Source organism: Barbus barbus, assembly GCF_936440315.1.
Source record: "Barbus barbus genome assembly, chromosome: 5".
Classification (NCBI taxonomy): Eukaryota; Metazoa; Chordata; class Actinopteri; order Cypriniformes; family Cyprinidae; genus Barbus; species Barbus barbus.
This window is the reverse complement of record NC_136733.1, coordinates 18392096-18410660: the sequence shown is the minus strand read 5'-3', so window position 1 is coordinate 18410660 and position 18565 is coordinate 18392096. Positions and strand designations below refer to the sequence as shown.

The 18565-nt window shown below is 37.3% G+C and overlaps 4 protein-coding genes across 4 annotated transcripts; 1 reads left to right on the top strand and 3 right to left on the bottom strand.

Annotated features, from left to right (window-relative positions):
* Nucleotides 1-249: 249 nt before the first annotated feature.
* On the bottom strand, nucleotides 250-627 carry brd3os (BRD3 opposite strand; the record flags this gene model as incomplete). Its single annotated transcript, XM_079417740.1, has 1 exon — nucleotides 250-627. The coding sequence occupies one exon, from the start codon at nucleotides 625-627 to the stop codon at nucleotides 379-381; it is 249 nt and encodes an 82-aa protein (XP_079273866.1). The 3' UTR covers nucleotides 250-378.
* Nucleotides 628-1223: 596 nt separating this feature from the next.
* Nucleotides 1224-5417, bottom strand: edf1 (endothelial differentiation-related factor 1). The gene is made up of 5 exons (XM_079417739.1): nucleotides 5038-5417; nucleotides 4734-4785; nucleotides 4495-4655; nucleotides 4321-4414; nucleotides 1224-1552 (listed from the first exon to the last, which is right to left on the bottom strand). Exons 1-5 carry the CDS (start codon nucleotides 5110-5112, stop codon nucleotides 1491-1493), a joined length of 444 nt encoding a protein of 147 aa, XP_079273865.1. The 5' UTR covers nucleotides 5113-5417; the 3' UTR covers nucleotides 1224-1490.
* Nucleotides 5418-7637: 2220 nt separating this feature from the next.
* Nucleotides 7638-13069, bottom strand: plpp7a (phospholipid phosphatase 7a (inactive)). Its single transcript, XM_079416192.1, has 2 exons — nucleotides 12489-13069; nucleotides 7638-9376 (listed from the first exon to the last, which is right to left on the bottom strand). The coding sequence occupies exons 1-2, from the start codon at nucleotides 12958-12960 to the stop codon at nucleotides 8988-8990; spliced, it is 861 nt and encodes a 286-aa protein (XP_079272318.1). The 5' UTR covers nucleotides 12961-13069; the 3' UTR covers nucleotides 7638-8987.
* An 856-nt stretch (nucleotides 13070-13925) lies between these two features.
* On the top strand, nucleotides 13926-17835 carry fam78aa (family with sequence similarity 78 member Aa). The gene is made up of 3 exons (XM_079416191.1): nucleotides 13926-14159; nucleotides 14556-14904; nucleotides 16388-17835. Exons 2-3 carry the CDS (start codon nucleotides 14645-14647, stop codon nucleotides 16914-16916), a joined length of 789 nt encoding a protein of 262 aa, XP_079272317.1. The 5' UTR covers nucleotides 13926-14159; nucleotides 14556-14644; the 3' UTR covers nucleotides 16917-17835.
* Nucleotides 17836-18565: the final 730 nt, after the last annotated feature.

Below are 18565 nucleotides of genomic sequence, written 5' to 3'. Positions count from 1 at the left end.
TCCTTTGGATCTTTAGTAATAAAAATGTTTCTTTTGCAACGAGATAATATTGCTACCAGAGATGACATACTTTAGCTTGAAAAGAGTATATGGTTAAATATAATTAAATTGGGGGGGCATCCAACGATATAAATTTGGTGTTCACTTTTAATCTGGGTTAAAATTGACATTTTCTATTGGTTAAATTGAGTTTTGTTGTTCGTTAGTGTCTAACTATAATAAACAGGTAATACTCCTCCAAAGACTGCATAAATGTTAAAAATAGCGTTACTTTATATAAAGCAGCTCTGCAAACAAGCACGACTGTCTTGAGTTATATGTAGACAGATCACAAATACTTTAAACTTGACAGCATCGGTCACAACAAGAATACAGGGATCACATTACAGCACAAATCCGGGACTGTCCACTGCTATCGGAGTCTTTCGGTCTTGTTTTGTCTTGTATCACAACCGCCTGGTTGCCGTACTGGCTGTACCAGGAGCTCTGGCTGCGGCTCAGGTAGTTCGTGGGAGGCGCGCTCTCCAGCTGCTGCTGCTGCCAGATCAGCAGCGAGGTGTCCCTGAAGCGCAGCCGCGCGAAGCCCTCCGACAGCGCCTTCTCGGCTAAAGGACAGCGCTCCGTCATTGCGAGGAACGATGAAGGGGGGGCAGACGGCTTGCTAGATCTCTCATGAGGGTGGACATTTTAAATGTCGTCTCGGTTTTGATCACGCCGTTAGAAAAACGCCCCGAGGCAGCAGTTTTGATGAAGGGAGGACAGCGACTTCAAACGCTTGTCTTCACCAGTTGTGCGAAAGCAAAACGAGGCTTCAATGATGCTAATCCTCTCTGCATTTTGCTGGCTTTGTTTAATGCATTTAGCAATGAACGACCCCCTGATAGTTGAGATATCGAAATAAAGTAGTTTTATGTGAACCTGGTCTTCTGTTGAATTCAGATTTGATCAACCGTTCACGATTTCCTCGTGTAGCAATTCGAGAAAAAACAGCAGCTTATTAGAACAACGCCAGCGGCTGCCTGTGGCAACAACGTCCGCTTGAATAAGAGTCCGACTGCAACCATGATACGTTTAATGGTTCCGAGTGCAAGGTCACTTGCATAGCAGTACAACACTTTTGTTTTTTTTTAAGATTACAGTAAAGCGTTTAACAAAACGAGATTCCCAATACTTCAAATAATGAGTTATTGAAATAGTGCAGAATCATTTAGAAGACAACTTAATCAGACATAGAAATACATTTTTATTTCAAAGCAGTGAGCAAGCTAAAAAATAAAAGAAAATTAAAAATAAAAATATCAATCCAAGTCTTCATCATCTGACATAAAACGTTAGATAATAAGCCTTTTGTGTAGGTGGCAATAGGAGCGTGTCTGATCCACCATTGAATCGAGAAAATATGAATGCAGCAATTAATAAAGATTAACTGTTAAGATCATACAAGTACTGAAAGGTTTCAGTGAATGGTGGATCTTTCGAGGATTTTGTACTCATTTCTTCTTAAGGACAGGATCAAGAGGCAACCCAATCTCCTTTCCTCGCAACTTAAGGCCTAAAAATGAAACAAAAAAATATTTAAACAATGAGGAAAAACAAAAAGGAATGAAATTCCTTTCAATAAGAAAGAAAATAAATTGAATTAAAAAAAAAAAAAAAAAAAAAAAAGTTTGTTCTGCTCAAAGGAATGCAGTACTTTTATTTATAATACACCAAAGTAATACTAGTTTTTTTGACAGGAAGATCAGAATTTCACTGAATGACCGTCTAAAACTGACTTTTTGGATGTAGCCATTTGAAAATAAAGGCTTTTTAATTCACAAGAGTGCCATGGTCATTCCGAAGTATTCTTTGATGGACTGTGATAAACCCTAGACCAGAGAGCACCTTGACTCTTCAGCACCAGGACCCCGAGACGCACTCTCTATCATTGCATTTTGTTTGATCTATACTACCATTTAAAGTTTGTGGTCATTAAGATTTTTTTTTTTTTTTTTTTTTTTAAAGGTTGAATTTAATTTTAATTATTTAAAAAAAAAAAAAAAAAAACCAAATAAACTTTGTCCTTTTGAATGTTCTATTCATCAAAATAAATCTTGAAGAAAAAAAAAAAAAAAAAAAAGTTTCCAGAAAAATATTAGGCAGCGCAACTGCTTTCAACACGGACAATGAGAAATGTTTCATGAGCAGCAAATCACCATATTAAGAGTGTTTTCTGAAGGATCTCGTGACACTGTAGACTGGAACAACGGCTGCTGAAAATAGTTTCACCAGCACAGGAATAAATAACATTTTAAAATATTAACAAAAAGAAAACATTTGAAAACAATATAATACTCAAGTCATTTCAGTGTATTTTTCATGCAGCCCTAATGAATACAAGAGACTCATGTTTAAAAAAAATAAATAAAAAAAAAAATCTTACTGACCTCACTGATTTTATTCTACATAAATCTATTGGCGCTTTTCCACTGCATGGTACGGTTCACTTTTCGGGGGTTTTCCACTGGGTACAGTACCTGGTACTTTTTTCAGTACCACCTCGGTTAAGGTTCCAAGCTAACCGTACAGTTACCAAAACGTGATGTGTAAACTCTGATGATCACCGATTGGCTGGAGAGAATAGTCACTAACTGCACCATTGAACTTGCAACACAATAGACCCGCTAGATTTAAAGGGTCCTATTATGCTTTTTCACTTTTTCAATTTTAGTCACTTTTTCAATTTTATGTGTAGTGTGTATGTTTGGGCATAAAAAGGATCTACAAAGTTACAAATCTCAAAGTCCACTCCAAAGGGAGATATTTCATTTTTTTTTTAATCCTTTCAAGAACTACAAAGTTTGGACTACAAAGTTGTTTTCCTGTATTTGTGATATCACAAATATAAATCCCACCTCTACGGAAATTCGAATGGTTGTCGGGTGGGGAGAACATGCTTTCTGCACTGCACGGTTCAAAATCAAAACCCGGTGCAGATGTTTTTATATCACTGCATTTCTGATGGAAACTGACCGTTTTCAGAAAATTTTGGATGTCATTTTCATTTCATCTTGCATGTAATGTCTGATAAAGCAGCGTTTGTGAGCGGAGCTCTGCTTTGCGTACAGCGTTACCTCTCTCCCGCTCCAACAGCGCCTCCTGCTGGCAGATAATTAATTTGCATATATACGCCACCACAAATGGTGTAACTGTGAGACTATGGTATAAATAAATTCAACTATATAAGAGTTTCACTGCAATTCATGTTATGTTACATTTAAAGATCAATAAACATTATCGTTGCACTTATCTGTAGATAGTAAATGCAGTTATTTTTAAGCTGTTGTTGACATCCTATCTAAAACGTGATTTAACCAAAAAAAAAAAAAAAAAAACGTTACCACTTTAATATGTCTTGTAATATCTGTACGTGTAAAGGTTCCGCACGAACCTCTTGTTCAATATTCTCGAGGTCTGAATAGATATGGCAATATTGACGAACTTGCTGCTTTGGCAAGGGGCGGGGCAGTACTGAAACACCGTCTAAACTGTTTACCAATCACAACACATTTCTTTTTTCAGAAGGCGGGCCTTCATCAAACCTGGAACTATTCGAGGCGTTTGTGTCCGGCTGGGGAGGAAGGTATTGTAATAATCTAAATTGTGTGAAAAATAATGCGATTTTCGAACCACCAAGCATGTTCTAGTACACCCCCAAAACAAAATCAAGACTTTGTAAAAGAGCATAATAGGACCCCTTTAAAGCAGCACAGCCAGCGAAGGATCGAGCGCAACCGTTTTGAATGAGTGCACCTTTTTTTAACAACCAAAAAAAAAAATATTTCTGTTTCGTTCCTCTCATTGATAGCAGAGCTATCCAGCGAGAGCTTGATGAAGCGATGCGGAATGAAAAAGTTTCAGGAGTCACGGCAGTAGAAGTGGCGCAACTATAAAGACATGTAAACAATCCCGCCCAGCCTAAAGCGGTACTAAACTGCAGTGGAAACGCAAACAGAGCAGAACAGAGCTGTGCCGTGTCGTACCACGCAGTGGAAAAGCGCCATAAAGTGAATCCACACTTACATTTCACTGCTGGTTATACTCTGTATAATTGTGTATGTGACACATAAAAATCTTGAATAAAGCGATCACTACAGGCCGAACACCAAATCAGCTTTATCTTGGGATTCCCATCAACAGAAACTTGATTGCAGAATATATTTCAAAGTGACACTTAGGCCTACAAATAAGGCATTTCTACAATGACCCTCGCTGGTATTAAAAATATGAAAGACAGTCTATGAGATAGCGAAGTATGGTTCAGCAAAATCAAAATCCTACCAATGGCTCGCTCAATCTTCCCCATGACTTGGTTATTGGGAATGGCCTTCCCAGATTCATACTCTGCAATGATTTGTGGCTTCTCGTTGATTTGCTGCAAGAAACATGATTATATTTAAATAACTACACATACGGATGAAATTAGAGATGACAGTAAATCTGTAAAATACTCACAGTAGCCAGATCTTTCTGGGTGAGGCCTTTATTCTGCCGGCCCTGCTGGATCACCTTCCCTACTTCCAGAGGCACTCTATGATGGCTGAGCTCCTCTGTCTCTCGGTCCAGCTTGGCTGTGTTCTTGGTCACAACATGCTGCTTGTTTTGTCCAGCAGCCCCTTCGAAAAATAAATGATTCGTTTAATTCCAGTTGGAACATAAATGGAATATATACGTAAAGGTTTTAATGTTCTTACATTTCTTCGATGTTTCGACAGATTCTCCTTTCCTCTGAGCAGAAAGTATAGCCTGAAACAGAAGTATTGTTTGAGTTATGAAAAGCGAAACTCCATGAACATCCGTGAACTGCTTTTATTAGGCTTCCACCACGTTTCGTACCCTGCCTAATTCGACGATAATATTTCTGCTGTATTTATTCCCAGATAGATATTTTAAACTTTGTCAAACTAAAGCCATGTTGCACATTATTCGAGGCGAAACATTTGAAAGCTGGTCAAAGCAGACTATGTAACGTTAGCAGATGGCGGTGATATACGTTACCTGCTTAGACTTTGACTGTGCAGCCGAGCCCTTCTTCCTCAAAACAGTCACGGTATCCCAGTCACTCTCTGCCATGTTGTCGACGATTATTTGCAGAAGTGTTTGATTTTTAGGCAACAACGGGGCGTTCAACTCGTCGGGCACGTCCCTGCTCTTTATGCTAGTGAACTAAACCGGATATACGTCACGGTATGAGGCACGTCAACAAACCCCTGTAATGTGTATATTAACCTGTATCGTATTATGTGTATGTGTATTTAAAAAAAAAAAAAAGGATGCAGAGAAAGCAATTTTGTTTTAATCTGACTTAAGTTCAGTTGTTCAATAAACTGCGTTATGAATTGTCAAAGCTTTTAATTTGCCCTGCAGGCATCTGACGCAACAATTAATGCAATAACAAAGGTTTTTATTATTATTATTATTTACTTAAATTATATAAAATATATTTATATTTATGTTTGTTTGTCTGTTTTGTTTTTGTTTTGTTTTTTGAGAATGGTCCAAAGAGCATATTTTGCTACAATGGATCTATCTTTCTATCTATTTGGCCAAAAGGTCAGTGGTCACAACACATGGTCAATGTCAAAAAATAATTTTATGCTCTTTCTTTTCAGGTAACGTTCTTTGTGTCATGCTTAGTCAATATATCTTTGGAATGTAGGGATTCAATAATACAAACCCGATTCCAAAAAAGTTGGGACACTGTACAAATAACGACTAAAAAAGGAATGTAATAATTTACAAATCTCATAAACTTATATTTTATTTACAATAGAATATAGATAACATATCAAATGTTGAAAGTGAGACATTTTGAAATGTCATGCCAAATATTGGCTCATTTTGGATTTCATGAGAGCTACACATTCCAAAAAAGTTGGGACAGGTAGCAATAAGAGCCCGGAAAAATTAAATGTACATATAAGGAACAGCTGGAGGACCAATTTGCAACTTATTAGGTCAATTGGCAACATGATTGGGTATAAAAAGAGCCTCTCAGAGTGGCAGTGTCTCTCAGAAGTCAAGATGGCAAGAGGATCACCAATTCCCCCAATGCTGCGGCGAAAAATAGTGGAGCTACATCAGAAAGGAGTTTCTCAGAGAAAAATTGCAAAGAGTTTGAAGTTATCATCATCTACAGTGCATAATATCATCCAAAGATTCAGAGAATCTGGAACAATCTCTGTGCGTAAGGGTCAAGGCCGGAAAACCATACATCATAAAGAGGAAGATGCAACTAAGACAGTTGAGCAACTAGAAGCCTGTAATAGACAAGAATGGGACAACATTCCTATTCCTAAACTTGAGCAACTTGTCTCCTCAGTCCCCAGACGTTTGCAGACTGTTATAAAAAGAAGAGGGGATGCCACACAGTGGTAAACATGGCCTTGTCCCAACTTTTTGGGGATGTGTTGATGCCATGAAATTGAAAATAAACTTATTTTTCCCTTAAAATGATAAATTTTCTCAGTTTAAACATTTGATATGTCATCTATGTTGTATTCTGAATAAAATATTGAAATTTGAAACTTCCACATCATTGCATTCTGTTTTTATTCACAATTTGTACAGTGTCCCAACTTTTTTGGAATCGGGTTTGTATTAGTAAATTAGTTGATTCAGGCAAACATTACAATTAGATAAAGGTCCGATACATTTCATAATAATTATATTAATATTCAATTAATATGTAGAGTTTACACTTACTGTAGGCTAATCTTCAGTTGGAGGGTTTGATTTTGTGTCCTCTCTGTAAATAATAGGTGAAAATAAAATGTAGTAATAAAATAGGTAAAGGCATGTCTGCTGGAGTTGTATTTATTACTTCTGGTAATGTAAAATTAGCCTGAACCTACACATTTAGAGTTTAACTGAATCATTTTATTACATTCCAAAGATATATTATTGATTATGAAACTAGACAAAGAACATGCAAACAGATCAATATAGGCTATTCACTTAAACTCTTATTTGTTTATTATTATTTATTTGTTCGTTCGTTCATTCGTCAGTTTTTCATCATGTGGTAAGGTTGTGTAATTGTTCTTAAATAAGAATAGTGTTTTTGTTTGACCAAATTTGACTTTAAATCCTTTAAGTATTTTGCTCAATCTGCAATGGAATTTTTCTCAAAGAAACTCTATAAAATGACCAGGATCTTCATATGATTTTTCAGTAGTGTATGAAGCTTAAACAAAAATCAACTCTATGTCAATTGTGAGCAGTCTTTACATGTGTGTATGTAGGTCACAAGAGCATTGCTGGGTTTCTAATAGTTAGTAGCATGAACGTGGACTCAGAGACTGACCCCTGCTGGTATTTATAGACTGCTGAGTCAGGGTCAGGAACTGGCAGATCACTGCTATAAGCAAAAGAGGGTAGGGAGACTGACATCGACAGCTGCTGAGATATTTAAGCAACCATCTCAATAAAGCTTGATCTCTTCTGTTGAACATTTATATAAACATGCAGTAATTTTATCACATCAACTTTCAATAAAGTAATGATTTTCTTCATCTCTCTGTCTCTAATTTTCCATCTGCAGATCATTAAAACTTTTGAGATAAACTTTTGAGAATGTACAAAGTTGTCATCATGTTCCATAAAATGTATTTTATTCATATTGCATCCATTGTAAGTATTTATCTCTGCATTTTTAGGCATGAAGGATCCAAATACACACACACACACACACACACATGTTGGTTTTTGTGGTTTATGGGGACTCTCCATAGGCGTAATGGTTTTTATACTGAACAAACTGTGTGCTATTGCCCTACACCAACCCTACACCTAAACTTAGCCCTCACAGGAGACTTTGTACATTTTTAGATGAAAAAAAAACACCATTTAGTATGTTTTTTAAGCCTTTTGAATTACGGGGACATAGGCAGTGTCCTCATAAACCACCTTCATATTGTAATACCTCTGTCATACCCATGTCATTATACAAATTTGTGTCCTCATAAACCACATAAACATGCACACAATCACACACACTTGAATACATACATATTCACAGTATGTTTTAAGTTGACACAAAATGAATAAATTATCTTCATAAAAGATGTAGAGCTTTTTAGAGATTTATGTATCTTTTTTCCCCAATCTGTACAACACTATAAGATGTTTGGTTTACAATAATGATGTATAAAATTCATTGAAGGGATTCATTTATTTCATTCATTGAAGGGATTCCCATTCATTTAGGCCCATACCATACATAACACTGCTGTGGAACTCATATAAAATGGCACATCTGGGGCTTGCAGCGATTGGAATTAAACAACATACAATTATATAAACAACATTGCCAAACTATTTTTGGTAATAGTGAAAAATGTGCTTGAAATGTTCAGTTTGAATGCTTAAGTAGTTATATTCATATAAATGTGATGCAGTCAGAGTATCATGAAATATCAGTACAATCGTATTTAAACTCCAGATACCCAAAACAGTCCAAACAATCCCAAATTATCTGTGGTGGTTTCATTTACAAGTTTTTCTCAAATGCATTGTAAATAGTCTGAAAATTATATACAATTCCAAGAAAATAGAAATCTAAAATGACTCATTATGCTGCTTGATATAGTCCCTGAGCAAATGTTTCGCTCACTTCTGTGATCAATAAAATCCATACTGATTTGGCCTTCATCAATGCTAGCAATGAAAAGTACTTGCATCAACATCCTTTCTTTTAAAGCGAAAGGAAAAACTGTGCACCTTATGCTTTTCCAAAGCGTTTCTCCAAACTTTATATTGCTTTGGCAGAAATGGAACAAGAAATGGTCAGATCAAGCTTATGGGTGTTTTCTGCTTAGGTTAATGTTTTAGAAAAGTACATGTTTCTAGCATTCGCTTTTTAGAATAGATGTAGGGCACTTAACCTGAACTGGGAAAAAAACAAAACATACAGCAACTTTTGAAATCCTTCAAAAAACACGTCCTGATCAGTAGAGGGGGCTCCAGTTGAATGTTCCTATGGATATTAGAGTCTGGCAAGTGTTGGAAGGCAGCCACACCATCTCCACTAAACTGTAATGGAGGAATCCTAAGGCAAAGCCGCATCCGACATCTGTCAGATGGTGGCGACCCAGCAACACACGGGATATGCCAACTAGGACTGCCCATAACACAAGCAAAATACGCAGGGGAACTGCAAGCACCAAGTGTGCCAACAGGAATTTAGATACCATGACTGCTCGGCTTGCATGGGCTGCCGGGAAAGAATAGATGTCCATGGCCAGGTAGTCAAGGAAACTGGGCGCCATTTCCCATGGCCCTTTGCGCTTCACCAACTTCTGCATGCCTGCTACAGTCATCACATCCAGTAAGAGAGCTGTAAAGCAATGACATTTACATGTACGTTATTAAAGCAGTAGCAAACTCACACCAATGTTTACGGCTGTCATTTGGCCATAAGTCATCATACCTGTCAAGATATACAGCTATAAGAAGCTCTTGCGAGTGTTATATTGCTTTTACATAACAAATAAGTAAAAATAGGCTATCAAGGAATGTTCCAAAGTCCCTCTACTTTCTTATGTCACAGATTAAAATTTGTTGTTGCTAGTTGAAAAGTCCAATGTATCTCTATTACTAATTTGAATGAAAACCACTAACGAAACAATTTGAGCTGTTTGTGACAAGAAAAAATCAGAGCCACTTTAAGGTGAGCCTCCAAGGTTGGGCCAAAAAAAAAACGTAAAGGTGTGGTGTCAGTGAAATGTTTTGCAAAACTTTGCGGGCAAAAAATCTATATGAACAATGAATAACAATGAATAGCTCACATAAAATCACTTTCAAACCAAGATGCTTTCTGTTGATCAATGTGGCAAATTCATGAAAACTATGTCAAAATCTGCATGAGGAAATCTTTCGCCCTCACTTGAAATTCCTGATCACATGGATTCTTATTGAAATGAATAGATTTAGCTCATGAAAAATTGGCGACAAAAGTGAAAACACCTTAACGCTGTGGTCAACTGTGGAGGAGACAAAAGTACAGTGCCTATAAACCGCTTTTTTCAACATGAATCTACTCCCCACTCACCATAATGACAAAGCAAATACTGGATTTATCACAACTTTGCAAATTTATTAAAAAGGAAACACTGAAAAAATGACCCTTAATTCAAAACTTAGTTAAAGCACTTTGGCAACAATTACAGCCTCAGGTCTTTTTGGGTATGATGCAACAAGCTTTGCACATCTGCATTTGTTTTGTTGTTTTTGCCATTCTTCTCTTTAGATCGTCTCAAGCTCTGTCAGGTTGGCTGGGGACCATCGGTGGACAGCCATTTATAGGTTTCTCCAAAGATGTCTGATTGGTTCCAAGTCCCAGCTCTGACTGGGCCACTCGAGGATGTTCATAGAGTCGTCCCTAAGCCTCTCCTGCATTGTCTTGGCTGTGTGCGTAGGGTGATTCTCATGTTGGGAGGTGAACGTTCAGCCCAGTCTGAGGTTCTAAGCGCTCCGAACCAGGTTTTCATTAAAGATATGTCTGTATTTAGCTGCATTCAGCTTTCCGTCTTCTCTGATCATGTCCTCAGTCCCTGCCGCTGACAAACACCCCCACTGCATGATGTTGCCGCCACCATGCTTCACCGTTGGGATGGTATTATGCAGGTGATAAGCGGTAATGCTTGGTTTCCCTCAGACATGAATAAGGAATTGAGGTTCATTAGACCAAAGAATCTCTTTTTTTCATAGTCTGAGAGTTGTTTGGGTGTATTTTTGTCAATTCCAATCATGGTTTCATGTATCTTTACTGAGGAGAAGCTTGAGTTTGGTCACTTTGCCATCAAGCCCAGATTGGTGGAGTGTCGCAGTGATGTTTGTCCATCTGTAAGTTTCTCCCATCTCCATATAAGATCACGGAGCTCAACCAGAGTGACCAACAGTGTCTTGATCACCTCTCTAACCAAGACCCTTCTCCTTCGATTGCTCAGTTTGGCCAGGAGGCTAGATCTAGGAAGAGTCCTGATTGTTTCAAACTTCATCCATTAAGGACTATGGAGGCCAAATGCTCCTGTGAACCTTCAACACAGCAGAATTTTTTTTTTCTGTAGTCTTCCCCAGATCTGTCTCAACACAATCCTGTCTCTCAGCTCTGCAGGCCATTCCTTTGGCCTCATGGCTTAGATTTTTCTCTAACATCCATTTCAGCTGTTAAACATTATATAGACAGGCATGTGTGCCTTTCCAAATCATGTCCAATCAACTGAATTTGCCACAGGTTAACTCCAGTCGGAGTATAGAAACATGGTATCTGCAAACGGCGATTTACTGAATGCTTAATGATATCCAGGCTATAATGTGATTGTTATCATAGCACATAATCCAAGCTTACCTTTAAGCTTTCTCTGTGGTAGAGCTCAAGAGGTTGGTATCATAATAGGAACATCTGTGGCAAGACTGATATTTCAAGGTTTATATTTGACACATGCGCAGAGCACAAGACTGCACTAGTAAGTGTAATCAAGCTTAAAAATCGTGATCACCAAAGAGACTGCTATAAAATAAAGATGTACAGCACAAAACATACTCAATCACTTCAGAGAAATGGATTAAACCACTGGAATACTTTTACATTACAATTATGAGCTTTTTGGAGCTTCAAAGTTTTGGTCACCATTTACTTGCATTATGGACCTATGCTGAAATATTTTACTTCAGATGTGTTCTGAGAGCAAATAAAGTCATACATCTGGGATGGCATGAGGGTGAGTAAATGATGAGAGAATAATAATTTTGGGGTTTCAGTTTTAATTCAGTTCTGTTAAAAGAAAGTAAAATGAAAGGAGTAGTGAAAATTATAAATGCTAGAGTAGCTTTTCATGTTTGAGTGTAATGAAGTATTCACATGTGTCTGTCAGTCAGAACACATATCCTTGTATTCCCTCATCCACTGACCTACAAACCTAATAGCATCCTCATAAGCTGCAAAAAACCATGTGATTTCAAATTCATCAAAATCATCTGTGATTTTCCTAATTACAATTTTACGAAGTCATTCTCATATTTTTATTCTCAATTACGTAGCCTACATGATTGATTTGAATGTCATTTTAATCAAATAATTCATATGTAAACAGTGGTACAAAAAAATCTACATTGCATTTAAACCCTTGCCCACCTTTCAGATAGAGCTGTTCAAATAGAAATAAAGTCAACATTGCACGTAGGGTACCTAACACTGAAATTATCCTGAATTTATTTATTTACATTGTCCTAAAAATGATCCCAAAGTCAGTATATGAAACGAGAATATACTCTGCCTGTCACTACTCGGTCTATGGTGGTTTACATTTCTCAATCAGCCTATAGCCTATGTGTGCTGTGACTAAAATAGTGATGTTTATATAGCCACACACATTTTCAGAATAACATTCGGACGTTCTCCAGAGAGCCAGTCTTTCACTCCTTATCAGAAATGCGCTAAAACTCACCTAGCAGCAAATTGACCAAAACCTCTTGCCCGGCCAACGTGCTGCTTCTCGTGAGACACACAATTGTGCCGAAGATCCACGGGATGCCATGGCCAGTGAGAGCGAGGAGATTGACCATGGATCGCACGCTTCCCCACGACGATGTGCTGTGCGCGCACACGCCGAGCCGTTTAGACAAGCAGATATCAATGGCCAGAAGAGAGTTCATAGCGATGCCTTTGAATGAGGGGTTTAGCTGCATGCAGTCTTCTTCTGGTAATTCTTTCTTTTCCTTATTGTTCTCGGGCGACTCGTTCTGCGCGTTTGCGCTCTGCTGGGTTTGACTTTGCTGGTGTCTCTGCGACGGCCTCCGTGCAGCGCCGCGAGCTTCAGCGCTACTGCTCTTCAAAGGCTGATTTAGAGACAGAAACTCGGGTCTGTTCAGCACATTGCTTCGCTCCCTCGCCCTGGATCGAGTCTGGTTCGCAGGCATTTTGATTTTCTAAGGACCTTCCAGCCTAAATGTGTTTTACTGTCTTGTTCTTCACACAGAGAGACAGTGAACGGTCTACCATGTCCATTCCCAGATCATGTCTTGCTCTGTTCAAAGTGTTGCGACTTCTATTCCAGTTATACTAAAAATAGCCATTCCAGCCGCCTGGATACATGAGACGCATCCACATGCTGCCGGAAATCTAGATAAACAAATGGCACTCAGCTAAGATAATCATCTTGTCCTAGCTTTAAAAAAAATAAATAAAATAAAATAGAGAAATAAATAAATGGACTAAATGATTGTATTTATCTATCGGGTTTTTTTTTTTTTTTGCTTTTTTTTTGCATTGCGCTTTAAGATTATTCGCAAAAAAAAAAAAGAAAAAAGAAATAAAATAGCCTATTTACTCATTCATTCATTTTAAACAGTATAAGCTGGAAAAATAAACATCTTACAGTAAATGGTAAATATAATATAATATTTATTTGACTTTAAATTACTATTCCACTCGAGCAAGTGCCTTAACTGTGCCTAAACTATATTATGAGCATAAAAATTACATTTTCCAAAAAGGCCCTTTTTGATAACATTAAAAGCCTTTAAAACAAATATTCCATTAGGCTACTCCATATCTCACCCCATATATTTGCTGTTTTATTGTTGCTTTCTTGAGTGTTTTCGGAGAAGAGCGTCTGGAAAATTGTAAACATGAAAGTATTTGTAAAGCTACTGAATTTAATAGTTCCACTGAGTAGCCTACAATATATAGCCTATACAGTGTGCCCGATAAACGTTATAAATAACAGTCATCAAATGCAGTCTTTTATGCTTCCCATAAAATGGTTCATCATCTGTTCCATTTGCAAAAAAAAAAGGATGACTGTTGAATGTCTCTGACTCAAAACTACACTACCCAGGATGCAAAACGTTGCCAAGAAGGGAAGTCTAATTCTAAGCCGCTTGGATAAAAAAAGACCAACAGCTGAAGTATTGTATTACACCAGAGGAACCTGACTAGCCTATAATAGGACAAGGGCGACACAAAGTAACCCGACTGGTCACGCTCTAAATCTCAGATATGACGCGGAAATTAAGAGCACCGACATTTGATTTGATATTATAAATTTTAGTCTCAAGTTATGCCAAGACACAGAGTGGAGTTCGACCTGTAACGGGACTATGGATTTAAACTTCAAGTAATGTTTCTTGTTCTTCTTGGCATCCTGAAGGACCTTTTGAATTATGAAGCGACTGAACGGCATAAAACAGCGTAACAGGTCGTAATGCCGCACTATTGGACGGTACCTGTCAGGTGCTACTTAGATATTTCTGGTTTTAAATCAAAGGCACATATGAGCTGACATATATTTTAACCAGCCAACCCGATATAGCTATTTATTAATTTAAAATGTAAATTTGAATTGATTATAATAGCTATAAGATTGAATATGTAAGGTTTATATTATTATTTAACTTGACTGAAGGAAGGGGAAGACCTGGGATTTATTAATGCTGTATTAAGAGATTAAGACATGTGAAATGATTCATTATGCTAACATGCCAGGAATCATGCCATAGCATTGTGACCACAGACTTGGGCCCTTTTTCTCTCATCATGAATGTTACCGCTTCATCTGGATACTGATGGGTGTTTGTGCTGCCAGTCTAAAGAGGCTCCACCATGGGATGTGTACAGAGTGTAAAACTCAAGCCAAGTTTTCATGAGAACATCACAGTCCTGGAACTGCACGCCTCCATTGATCCCAGTCCGACTGTCATCGATGAGTCATCTAATGTGGTTCTGCGATACCACACGCCTTACTTCAGGGCATCAGCTCAGGTGCAGGTGCCACCCATGCTTTGCAAAGAGATCTGGACCGTTGGCTGGATCCAGGCTTGCAATCAAATGGATTTCTTCAATATATATGGGAATGAAGGAGTGTAAGTGTTCATTGTATGAAAAGATACACTTAGCAACTGAATACTTTATTGTTTTGGGCCCTAGTCTTTTAAAAAAATAAAATAAATGTGGAAATTTTGATTGGCCCTGGGAATCTAGAGGCTGATATTCAGATAACCTAAAACACTTTTAAAAATAAAGGTTTATTATTCGCATCTATGGTTCCAGGAAGAACCTTTAGCATCCATGGAACTTTTCCACTGCACAAACATTTCTATATAGTGAAAAGTGTTCTTTACATTATTATAATATTCTTCACAAGAATCACAGAAAGCTTCTTTGTGGAACCCAACATGGTCCTGCATTTCTACAGCCATCCCTTTGGGAACCTTTATTTTCAAGTGAACCCATAAATCGCATACATTATGGGTCTCTAAAGATTTGCACCCAACAATATTCATTGGTAAAATATGTTATTTAATGTACTGTTTGGATGATTACTCGTAACTGTTACTTTATAAATAATAACCACTCATTCTCAGGTGAAAAGGTGCACTTTAAAAATCAAAACAAAAATGACAATAAATTTACACCTATGTAAGTTGCAAAATTATTTTGCCTAAAAATAATAATAATATTAATAATAAGAATTTATGATGCATATTAAGCAGAAATAAAACAATAACAAAGTTCTGCATATCCGTATCAGAAACTATCATCATTTCATTTACAGGGCAGTAAAATACCATTGAAATTTTGTAAATATTAGCTGAACAAACTTCAGCTGCTTTTTTCTGTGTAGATTAGGTGGTATGATGCTGCTGAGGAAATATGTAAAAACGATTTTTCAGGATGTTAGTAATGTTTATGGTGCAATTTCCTGAGATTGTTTCCTCAAAAGCAGCAAAGCTGAACACACCCCTAACAGGACAAAAGGCTTGTCCTTTACCAGCGTCAGTCCTGAGAAAACTAGCTGAGGCTTTATTTCTACCAAAATTATTCACAACATTCACTCTCTAGGAAATTACGGGGTTGTTAATTAAGAAGATCTTATATAGTCCTTATAACTTTCTTGATTTGAAACTTAAACAAACAAATGCTCTTTACTGTTTTACTGTTAAAGGCTAGTTTACCCAAAAATGAATTTACTTACTCTTTGTCCATCCAAGATGTGAATGAGTTTGTTTCTTCATCAGAACAGATTTGGAGAAATTTAGCATTACATCACTTGCTCTCCAATGGATCCTCTGCAGTGAATGGGTGCCGTCAGGACACAGCTGATGAAAGCAATATTATAAATAGAGGTCTCAAAGGAACAGGCTGAATTAAAAACTCGTCTAATTAATGGTTATGAATTACTTGTGGATTATTTTGATGTTTTTATCAGCTGTTTGGACTCTCATTCTGATGGCACCCATTCACTGCAGACTAAATATTTAGGGAACATTGCTGATGCAAGAGTGTATTAACTCAATTCATTATAAGAACAACATCTGAGAAAGAACTTTCATCTTCCCTCTTTAGATCCAGCTGGGAGCTCCCAGAGTTGAAATGTGGGCAGATCCAGGCCATTAGTGATTCAGATGGTGTGAATTACCCCTGGTACGGCTGCACCACTGAGATGTACACAATAGTAGGTCCCACTAAGAAGAGCACCAAACTCACCGTCAGCATGAATGACAACTTCTGCCCAAGTGTGACGTGGAGTGTCCCAGTGGGCACAACCAGCAGTCCCCCTCTCCTGAGCGCCATCCAGAGGGACCAGCGCTTCACCACTTGGCTAGTGGCCATGAACGAAACCACAGCTGAGATGGTGCTACTCCGAACCATCCGCTGGAGGATGCAGCTCTGCATTAAAGTGGATCCACTGAAGCCTCTGGGTCAAAGAGCCACAGTTGTGGAGCCACTGATCCAAGAACAGCCTCAAGTCCTAGTTAAAAATGAACCCATCCCAACAAATGCCTTACTTAAGCCTAATGCCAATAATGCCCAGGTTCTAATGTGGCAGCCTAGAAATGGGGAGCCCATTGTGGTCATACCCCCAAAATATTGATCCCATGAAGGATATTTACTTCCAATTTGAACTGAAATTATTCAGTAATGCTCGGTTAAATGAAGAATGGCATGGAGTGAGTGAGAATAATCGTCAACAGGGTTACTGATTTAACGTTTTAAAGGAACAAATGTATTATTTGTGTATTTATTGATGGTTAATAGGCTGTTTGAAAGGATAGTCCACCTAAAAATGAAAATTCTCTCATCATTTCCTCAACCTCAAGTTATTCCAAACCTGCATGACTTTTCTTTTGTGCATACAAAAGAAGATATTTTGAAAAATGCTGGTAACCATGCAGTTTTGAGTCCCATTGACTTCCATTGTATTTTTTTATCCATGAAACCATTTTGTTACCAACATGATTCAAAATATCTTATTTTGCTTTCCACAGGAGAAAGACAATGCATACAGGTTCGGAACAACATGAGGAACATCATTTTTGGGTGGACTGTCCCTTTAAGGGCACACATTTATCATATTGTGTATTGTTTTGTTTTTAAATATTTTTAATTGGCCTATTTGTAATTTGTAAGACAAAACTGTGTGTGGCCTTTGCATACTTGGCTATGGACTGAAATTTGGCCTTATGAAACCTACTATAAACCAAACTGATATCGATCATCGATCATTAAATGTATAGTGGAGGTATATTTATTTTTAGTCTTGCGTGGCCAATGATTTACAAATGAATGTTGCCTTTTATTTTGTGCAATTACAGGAAACACATTTGCAAACGTCACTTGTGTCCATGGCATCTTACAGGATGTTCTGTGAACTAGAACTGTGAATAATTTAGTTGTCTTCTCATGTTTTAAGAGGCAGCTTTTCAGGTGCTCAAGCTGAGTTTCAGGTACTTCATCTCATTTTTAGACTTTGAGAACCTTAAGGTGGAAACTCTACAATAAAATCAGTGTGTAACAATAAATATACTTTACTGTGTTTTTTGTTTTGTTTTCACAACTTTGAAAATCAAAGCTTTACTAAAAAGATACATGGTCAGATATACTGACTTTGTCAGTTTAAATAAGATCTAAAATTATCGAACAAGTAAAATTTGCTTTAAAATAGCATGTGAACTTCAAAGCCCTGATTTATTTGATAACTATGACCAATAATGGTATCAGAATCATACAAACTTTGTTCTTTGTTTGAGAGCATCCTCTCAACAGGGACCATATGACCTGATTCTAAAATACTCCAAGTTGTCCTATTTTGTACTCTTATGAATTAATTTAAATCTCAAAAGTCTTGTATCTTCAGAAACTCTGTAGGCATCCTTATGTCACATTTAGTAATATTACTGTAAATATAAATGAATCAGTGACTAGAAAATCTGACTGTTTAATTTAGAATAGGTAGGGTGATTACAACTTCCAACATGTTCCCCCATGACTTAAAGGCATAAACTTCTTACAGGAACAGAATACAGTGCATTTGTGTATGTAGTAGTCAACATTTGAAGTGACTCAAAAAAAAAAATAGTTCTAAGACAAAAACACATTTTGGTTTTAGGGCAACTTTGAAAGGTTTTGACCCACTTCAAATGTTGACTAGTGTATATAAGTAATCAAGTTCTCATTTTGATGCAAATATCTGAATGAAATTGCTGCTTTTAAAATTAACATACATTTTCTTATAATAGCAGT